Source organism: Spea bombifrons, chromosome 4 (assembly GCF_027358695.1).
Source record: "Spea bombifrons isolate aSpeBom1 chromosome 4, aSpeBom1.2.pri, whole genome shotgun sequence".
NCBI lineage: Eukaryota > Metazoa > Chordata > Amphibia > Anura > Pelobatidae > Spea > Spea bombifrons.
Window position 1 is genome coordinate 19858471 of NC_071090.1, and position 10331 is coordinate 19868801.

Consider the following 10331-nt stretch of genomic DNA (forward strand, 5'->3'; position numbering starts at 1 on the left):
GTAAATTAATTTACTGAAAAAACCAACAGCTTGTGCTTTTTGCCTGTCAATCAGTGTAATTAATCTAAAAATTACTCTTCTAGATTGTAAGCACATTCAGTGGGTTTTCTCTACCTTCTATTTCCTTAATTCCTAACTGGTATGCGATTCATCTCCTGTTTACTGTACAGCGCTATGAAATATGATGGTGTTTCAAAGTTCACCCCAAGCACCGACATCTACTTTAAACCTACCTATATAAGCCGTGTTCTGAGAACAGACATGTTGCTTCCATACATAAATCTGCTAAATTTATTATGGCCTGTCTGTAACATATCAGTTAGGTGGTGGTAACCTTTTTCATCGGCATTGTCCAGTGAGAAATCAAAAGTGTTACGGTGTAGTTCTTGTCAATGCACGTGTTTCCATGACGTAAAGGACAAACATCAAACTAACACAGAATTAAGGCACCAATGCACTTCACTTAATATACAGAAAGGGAAGCACTGGGTTGCTATAAGATGCTCTAAAGGGTTAAAGGAAATGCATATGTGTAGAGGTCTTCTTTAGATAAATATTTTGACATCTGTGATTAAACATTTTTCACCCAAGAACGCTTGGTTAACCTGCAAGCTCGACCTGAATCAAGAAAGGAAAAAGATCCATTCTATTGTCTTTAAGGTTGCCTGCGGGACAAGCCTTTCATCCGCCATGCCTTCACTAGCTTGGTTAGTTTACCAAAAACGGCATTTCAAACTGCTTTTATGCAGACGATACGTACAGAACCCTCTGCACGAGGCTCCGTGTCAGGGTATAGACCATTTAAGATGATTTAAAACGGGAGCGAGAGGACAGTGTTAAGTATTTCTAAAGCCAACGAATGCGATCGGAATTTAGTTTACTTTTATGCTGTACTCGCCTCACATTAGTTTACTCCAGTGTCGCACCACTATCATGAGAAATCGATATGGATTCCGGCCAGCAGAACGTGGCAATGTAACACCGCTCTATTTTTACTGGGGGTGGGGTGGGGGAAAGGCTCACAAATTTTTATTCAGTAATTCAAATGGACGAGTCGCAAAAAGGCTGGGAATTCAACAACCCTACGTTTCAGCATTATTACCAGTGGTTATTATATTTATCAAGTAAAAAAACAAAGCTAAATACAGAGAAGCAACACTGTTTTCAGAGCAAAGATTTAGAGAGAGAGAGAAAAAAAAATATTCCTCTGCTTAATGTGGAACAAGGACGTTGGGAGACGTATTAGCTGATTGTATAAAGTGGATGAGATGCCTGGAACATTATACTCTCTTGAACTGCTTTACAGGTTTTTTTATATTATTTTCTATATGATAACTCCAGGTCCGCCATGAGAAATCTTGAGGCCTAGTACAAAACCCTGCCTGTCTCACCCTAATACCCAGGAGGGCGCCATCTAGGCCCCAAGGGCCCAGATACGGGTAGCAGGCTCCAGGGGACAATGACAGATAAGGGAGGCCAGCCCCCTACTCAACTAGACCCCAGGGGTACTGGTTGTAACTTGCCAAAGGTGGCTCTGGACTACTCTGTTGGAGTATGAAACGCAGATAAACCCGCAGACCGTAAGCATCGATTCCACCGTTCACAGAGTTTTCAAAATGATTTGTACTCACAAAGCATTCAGTCCCGAGAACATCGTGTGTCGGACAAAGTGACACAATAATGAATGGCATGTGAGTGGATTTGCGAAAAGCTACCATGGACTTTAATTCCATGTAGGGGGAAAAAAAATCCATTAAATAATCCCAGATAAAAATAGTGCTTATGTTTGGTTACTAAATAAAGAAACATTTAACTAGAAGTAAGCAAAAGAAGTTTAGAAGAGCAGTGGGGACAACATATCAACTAGGATAGCTTTAATGGCTACGTTAATGCCATTAGATTATAAAATATCAAGGCTACTTAAATCTTTTCTTCCACCATGTGAGATGAACACGGTACAGGAAGATGGTCCGTGCGACGCGATCCCAACAACTTCATCATCTACTCCACTATTCTGTTCAAGATCCTGCAATGGAATAACCAGAGTGCCGTGCCGTACATTTTTCAAGCATCAGAGAAGCAAAGAGCTAGACAAGCATTCAGAAATGCCGCTTGCTTGCTTTCATGCATTTCCTGGCCCATGGCAGACGTTAAAATTTCCACCAGCAAAATGAATCCAGCAAGGTCTCATCTTATCGGGACAGTCTAGTCCCCCAAATTATGTAACACATATTGAAGCGTGTTGCACATGGACTTTTAATTGGGCTGCATGTAAATAAACACATGTATGCTCCCCATGGCTGCCTCTGCTGAATGCAAGAAGCCCTCCAGCGGCTCCCTATTTCACCAACAATTACATTTGTAAATAGTTGGGGCTATAAAAAGATATAACAACAAATATTATTTGTGTGGGTGCATGAGTGGGTATTCTGTGCTGGTAGCGCATGCTGGTGCATGCTTCCAACGCATTCTTACCCTGCCAGCATGCTTTCATGCATTTCCTGGCCCATGGCAGGCGTAAAACTTTCCACCAGCTAAATGAATCCAGCAAGGTCTCATCTTATCGGGACAGTCTAGTCCCCCAAATAATGTAACACATATTAAAGCGTGTTGCACATGGACTTTTAATTGGGCTGCATGTAAATAAACACAGGTATGCTCCCCATGGCTGCCTCTGCTGAATGCAAGAAGCCCTCCAGCGGCTCCCTATTTCACCAACAATTACATTTGTAAATAGTTGGGGCTATAAAAAGATATAACAATAACAAATATTATTATTATCATTAACTGCACACAAATCAATAGCAGTAGTTGCAGCCAGTCCCGGAGTGTAATAAGGCAACCACTGCTCTCAGCAGTTTTGGGGCAAACGGATAAGTAAGGAGCGATCCGCAAGAACATCCATTGGTGTCCACGGTGATTGCCCCACAATAGCGGCTCATTATAAACATGATGTACGATTTCTCTTGGAAGCAGTATTTTTCCATCGCACTCAGGCACTGTGTTATGACCAGAATATTCTGGTGGATTTTCATAACACAGACTTTTAAACACAAGTAGTCTTTAAAAGAAAAACAGTTGTCGAGTCGTTAGTTAACGCCACTTACACACATCGGGAGTTATTCCACAGCATTTAAAAATAAATAAGACAATAAAAATGAATGTGACTTTAAATCAGTGATCCATTGTGTGCGCTACAAAAGAGCTTCATTAACATAACAAAAAGTACACAATCCACGCTGCCATATTGCTGTTTTAAGCTGTGGGAGTAAAGGAAACGTAGCATCTGTGAGGCTCTCGAACTCCTCAAAAGATGTAAACCTTAAAATCTAGCAGGATGATGTTTTGACATATAATTTATAAAATATTTACTGAGATCCATATGCTTCAGAAGCGTAATAAAATATCACCATCGAGTTCCCCAGGAGCTTTATTTTTCCTCACTAACTCTCCCTATTTTCCCCCTTTTCCTCACTAACCTCTGCACCATTCCCAGCTCAGATGAAGACGCAGCGAGTGTGTATGCCTCGGCCAGCTTTCCAGGCGGCATCCAGTACGAGCATGATAAGGGTTTTATTATGAAAGATGGCCTCGTCTAGATTTCTATTCTTTTGCTGCTGAAAATATTTTTTTCTTCTGTTAATATTAAATGAGTGCTGAAATGTGTCATGCGCAAAACAAGTACCTGGCGGCAAACACCTTGCTATTGAACAGCGCCGCGGAATAGGATGGCACTACATACATCAATAAATAATAATAGGTTTTATTACTTCTCCTCCCGTTGGGTCCCAGTACTGATTGGAAAGGCACTGTCTGTCTTGAATTCTATATTAAATATTTGTTTTCCTATCAAGACTGGATTTTTGTCCTCAAGCCTTCTATTTAAGTGCGTATTACTGCCAAGGCAATTTTGGCAAATGTCTTGGAGCTCCTTAAAAAGTAAATCCCAGCGGTTAATTCTTAAAGGTCAAACATAAACAATCTTTAGGTGAATTTCTCCCGGATACAGAGTGTGTTTAAGATTATGTGAAACAATTGTCTAGTCTCACGGGTGAACAGCAGTAGCCCACCATTAAGCCATCTGGGACTGAACTTCCACAGGCACAATCTATTACCTGGCCATCTGCCGCATTACGCCACTGCCCACCCTCCCAAAATACAATACCATTACGGCATCGAGATTTGGGAGGTAGAATTATTCATGTAAGGGTGGTGGTATTTGACGGTTATGTAGAATATACTATATTTGGGGTGTTTGATTTAGTAGTACTTATACTCCAGGTTGTTTTTTGTGTATATATGTACTAGAGATGAGTATCTTGCGTTACCGACGGCATCCTGAATAGGGAACGCGCCGTAGGATTCACTAAATGCCAGGTTATTCTCTGCTTAAATTAAACGACTTGTTCCTGCAATATCCAATTGGAAGGATGCAAAGCAAAAGATGGCGTGATACATGGCAATTTGGTTAAGTGTGAAGTTTTAGTTGCGATCCGTCACGCCTCGGTGCAAGTACTGTCTGAGATGCCGACAGATTATTAATATCACCGACGGTGGATTAGGGAGGACAGAAAAGGTCTAAACATTATCTCAGCACTTGTGTTTTAAAAGGCTTTGAGTGATACATTATTGCTGCTTCTCTAATACTTATTTTCTCCCTTACTTTTCATTTATCATCCCAGCCTCGTGTTTCTCCACTGAAGCCACCAGCAGTAAATCTAGAGAAATATCGATGGAAAAACACTTTTTGTTCCCTTACAGAGCCACCTCAGTGAAAACGTCAGCTTGGAAAACACTGTATATTCAGTATTACCACTCGAGTCCCGTTAGGTGGGGAAATGTAAACACTGGGGTTATTGTGTGTGATCACATGGGGTAGGGAGAAATTCTTTAAATCGTAATGGAATATTTAAATCGGCACTTCACATTCTTTTGCATTCTCCTAAATTATACCTTTGCGATTATATAATGTAAGTTTTAACTTACCTAGGTGGTAGATAAAGGGAAGAGCCGCCCCGGAAACGAGGTAGAGACTAATACAGGAGCTTATTAAAACATGCATGGGATAGGCGTCCAGCTATCCTTAATCAAAGACAAGAGTGAGGACAGATTAAGTGAGTCTTATCTGACGTCAAATTCTGTTTCTACAGATCATTCTCCTTATAGTAAATACAGAATTCGATATCCCGAGAAGATAGAAGCGTTCTACAAAAACGAATTCGCTTGTCAATTGTTTCATGCCGCGTTTTCCCCTCAAAGACAAGCATCCTTGTGAGAAACCTAAAGTTATAGTTACAAACAGTAAACTAGAAAACAAAACAAAAAAAAAATCACACTGGATTTCAAGCAGGACCATGCATGAATTCTTTATTTTAGACAGTGCGAAGGGACAGAGAAATTCAGATACAGAAAGAGGGCAAGACATTAAATTCAGCATTAAAGTATTAATGATATAGAATAAAAGAAGTCAAACTTAGTATAAGAGTTGTGGTTAAGTCTGGGCCGTGTCATGGGGCAAGAAAGACCGCTCCCTGAGGTGGTGCATGGTGAGGAGGACAATGCCCCTGCACTTCCATACGTGGATGTGACATCAGGATGACCTCACCCCCCCCCCCGGCACCGAGGACCCTGGTTATGGCACTCCTAACAAATACAACCTGTGGCATTATCATAATCTATTCTGATGCTTTTTATTGTGGTGTTGAAATATATTATACCCTCCTACACAGGACTGTGGGACAATACAGCACTCGTGGTCAGATGCTATGTGTTTTGGGATTCGCCCAGTAATGAAGAAAATTAATGAAATCAACAACCCAGCCGCTCACCAACTGTGCAGTTATGGAGCGGCTCCAAATTAGGTGCATTTGGATGTTACACAACCCACAGTACACAGAACCACCGTTATTACAATACATCCCAATCACCGGACGCAACCGTCAAACAATAGAATACCGAAGGCAGTGTTAGCATTTGCTGTGTTTAAATAATAAACATACAAACCCAAATTGGACAATTCTGCTGGAAATTTGTATCTCGTAATTATGTATACATAAAACAGGACTGACACATTTTCTTAAATAAATAATAACCCCTACAATGCTATCATCTGCATAAATAACAGAGACGTGAAGCCAGATTCTCCAGGCCTGCTGGCGAGATACAGGCTGGATGATGACCCCTCATTAGTCCACGTTTCCAACATCAGATTCGGATCATTTCAGCAGTAGCCTCATCTACAGTAAAGCATTCAAAGCCAGACCAGGGTGCGACACATGGCCATACAATTAGGCACATGCGCTAAGAAGGGGTTAAAAAGAGAAACTTAAAATGTGATCAATGCCGATACGTACAAATTAGCACCGAAATTATAAACAAAAACTTGGGAACGCACAGCAGATAATTTTAGCACATTTCCAGGCTATAACAATTTAAAAAGCTTTCTGAGAAGGTGCTCCGGAAGGTCTGTGTTCCAGGAGATGATAAGCTCTGGCACATATGATAAGAACAAGCACACGTCAACACATGTGAAATATATCACCTACAAAGGCTGCAGCCTCGCTCACACGCTCAATGCCCCGGCCATTTCTGTAACAAAAGTTATGGTGGGTAAAGGTGATGGCCGGCCATTTCCACACATTTTCAAAACTTCATTCGATAAATGTTATTTATTACTAGAGTTTGTGGGGGAATATCCAGCTTCTCAATAATTCCTCCTTTGGAATTATATTGGGCTTGCCAAGGACATAAATCATAAACATCTTACAGCGACAAATAACAGAACGTAAGGGATAATGTGTCACAGTATAATGAGGCACTTAGCACCAACATCTCATATTTACAAAGTAAAAAAGAATAATCTGAACAAAAAGTACAGCAAATCAACAAAGGTGAGTTAAGGAAACAAGGCGTTAGACTATAAACTAATATACCGTTATATATATATATATATATATATATTGTATAGACGTATAGACAATACAGTCAGATGGCAATGACAAACCCATTTAATTAGGTGTAGAAAGGACAATGGAGTAAATGTGGGATCACACAGAGGAATTGCGCATGTTGTAGCATCATCATCATCATTATTATTATTATTATTACAAAGCATACAAAGAGTTGGATAGGCAATGGTGTGTGTATGGAAACAAGAGACAATGCAGATCATAGACCACCAGTAACCATAGCAACCCCCACAATACATATAACGAGCATGAATCGGGTTATAACAGGCCAATATAGTGTTACTGTCAACCTCAAGAAAGAAACCACACTACTTCTCACAAGGACCCAACAAGAATGCCCCCCACTGCCCCACACATATAAGAGAGTACTGAAGCTACAACTCGTGGATGCTCTGTCCCAGAGGTGATGGGATAGAACCCATGTGCGAACCCTGACACCAGAACTACACAGATTACGGATGAGCAGTTGTAGCCCTAAAAATCTTGTTGGATTACAACAAACATCACTCTCAGCCAGCTGACGTGGGGCGATGAGAGCAGTGATAATTACTAAGGCGTGTTGGGCTTGGGTATGCCTGGTGCTCTCTTCGTTGGCTTTTTCTAAGAGCTGTGCCGCTGCCAGGTGACAGATATCCAAACCCAAGTGGTGGTGGAAGCTGACTGAGGGTGATGTGGGCTGTATTCCAAAGCAGATGATAGCTTGAAGTTATTGATTCTGATCTAGAACGTGCTAAGAGATGAATACTATGACAGCCCCAAAGTAAAGGTGCCCACCGCACACCCATGGTGACAGCCGTCACAGTACAGACAACAAAGCAGCTGGGGACTGGCGGACAAGCGATGGATAGTGACCTTGGAGTGGGATCCCCGGCAGCCATCATCTGCTTTGGATTCAATGTGTCAGGGTCATATGGAGAGGTGTGGGGCGCTTTCATTCCCCCTCTCCTGTATTCATGCAGGGTGTGGGGTGCATTAAAGATGGCTGAATCCCCTCACCTTTCTGCCCGCTGAAAGCCGTGTACCAGGACAGGGATAGGAAGATGCAGAAGCAGAAAGCGAGCAGAGTCAGGAAAGTGCCATTGCGGAGCCTCATCTCCACCTCCTGGGGCTCCTCAGCCTCGGCGGGGGCGGCTGCATGTCCGGGACAGGGGGTAGGAAGGTAGAGGAGGGGGGGGGTTGAAGGTTTCCGGGTTTAATTCCTCCTGTATCCGCTGCTTCTGTGGTAACGACGGCTGCCGGTAAATTGAGATACAAACACACACAGCGAACTACACACGGCCTCGGGACCTTCGGAAAGCGCACAGAGGCGCGCACCCGAGAGACTGGGGCTCGTGCCCGCGGACTTCCGGGTCATGCGCCCATCGGGAAGAGAATAAGGTGGGCGCGCGAGTGCGCGTGGACCACTCTGATAGCGGTTTTGGAGAGCGCGCTCACACCTCCAGTGACGTCACGCGAAGCCAGTGACAGGAGCACAACAGCTTGAAAAGACACACACTGGGCTAAAGCAGCCCTACATTCACACATAGCAGTCAGACGACGCCGAATACACACTAGAACCTCAGACAGTCACACAACGCTAAATATACACATGGCTAGTATCTTAGGCATTCACACAACGCCAAATACACACATGGCAAGTATCTTAGGCATTCACACAGCGCCAAATACACCCTTGGCTATTACCTCAGGCAGTCACACATGATGCCGAATACACACATGGCTATTACCTAAGGCAGTCACAACGCCAAATGCACACATGGGTTTTACCTAAGGCAGTCACACATAATGCTAAATACACACATGGCTAGTACCTCAGTCACAAATGATACCGAATACACACATGGCTAGTACCTCAGTCACACATGATACCGAATACACACATAGCTAGTACCTCAGACAGTCACACATGATACCGAATACACACGTGGCTAGTACCTCAGACAGTCACACATGATACCGAATACACACATGGCTAGTACCTCAGACAGTCACACTTGATACCGAATACACACATGGCTAGTACCTTAGACAGTCACTCTTTTGGGCCAACGCCCCTCTTTCCTCCTGTGATGTCCCTCTTTGTTACCATCTTAAATTGTTGGTGAGTATGAATGTGTCCGGGTATCCCTGAGCCCTACAAGTTACAATAATGTGTATAGAAACAACATAAAATGTGTTTATAAATTAAATTGTGTAAATAAAATACAGTATTCTTCTAAATGCTTTCTCGGTAACATACATGTGATTTAGAGGTCACATAGTTCACAAAAAAGTAACCCCACCCCCTAAAACAAAGCTGTCCCTCTTTGGCCATTTGGTAAAGGTAAGAGGTGTGTAACACACAGGCCCTGGATTGGCCAACTGGCACACCAGGAGAGTGCTGACATCACAACATACCCACCTCCATCACTTGACAATCTGGCCCCTGCTATCACTAATATACACACACACTCTAACTCTAAAAAAACACGCCTACACACTCACACTAACCATTGTTACTAAATCACACCCTTGCCTAACTCAGAGTCTTGTTTTTCTAGTGTGACCACCACAATATTACCACAGGGTCATGCAGCACGATGTCCCCTCAGCTGTGAGTGGTCCTGTCCAAGTCGGACTGGCCCTTTTTTAAAATTAATTTTGGATCGGCCTGCCTCGCCAACGGTGGCACATTGTTACCCACACTGCTAAATAGAGCTGTGGCAACAATTTTTGTAAAAAAATACATTTCTTAAACCAGGCACCACATTATGCACACTCTTCAATTCATATTTGGCTGGTGCGGAAAGCCCAAGCGCCCCAAGCGATGACCTAATAGTCTTTAATGAAATTGTATTTAGCATGGCTTAGAACATACACCTTGACAGGCATTCTGTTTTATGGAAACGCCAGCTCTCTCCAGCCTCAGTCCTTCAAGTTTTCATTAATCAAGGCATTCAGTGACATGAGTGATAAAATTACTTTATTTCCACTGTGCAAGCAAAAGACCAAAGAAGATGAGCCAAGTATATTTAAAGAATCCTCTGTATTGCTTTGTTATATCATACACATGCCTTTGGATTTTCCCTTTTCACTCAACATTGATAGCCTTTTCCGTGTCTGTGCATGATGGGAGTAGAAATCCACAGTCCCCGTTCTGACAAGCAATGTATTTCAACAGCCCTTAATTAGGATGTCCCATTTGGTGAGCATTGCAAACCCGCATAAGTAAATGGAAAAAACATGGCTGAACATGGTGGGAGTTATAGTTTGTGTGGTGGACATTCCTCTCGTTCTTTAAAAATTAAGGACATAAATGAACCATTTGACTGGACGTTGTAGTTGGTGGAAAAAACTGAAATATGTCAAGATATGATACCTTTG

At 42.5% G+C, this 10331-nt stretch overlaps 1 protein-coding gene across 1 annotated transcript in view; it reads right to left on the reverse strand.

Moving 5' to 3' along the window:
- Positions 1 to 8296, reverse strand: part of MGAT4B (alpha-1,3-mannosyl-glycoprotein 4-beta-N-acetylglucosaminyltransferase B) — a 105438-nt gene extending 97142 nt beyond the window's left edge. Inside the window, exon 1 of the mRNA XM_053465545.1 lies at positions 7965 to 8296. Coding sequence (XP_053321520.1) covers positions 7965 to 8061 — 97 coding nt within the window. The 5' untranslated portion in view covers positions 8062 to 8296. The remainder of the gene's footprint in view (positions 1 to 7964) is intronic.
- Positions 8297 to 10331: the final 2035 nt, after the last annotated feature.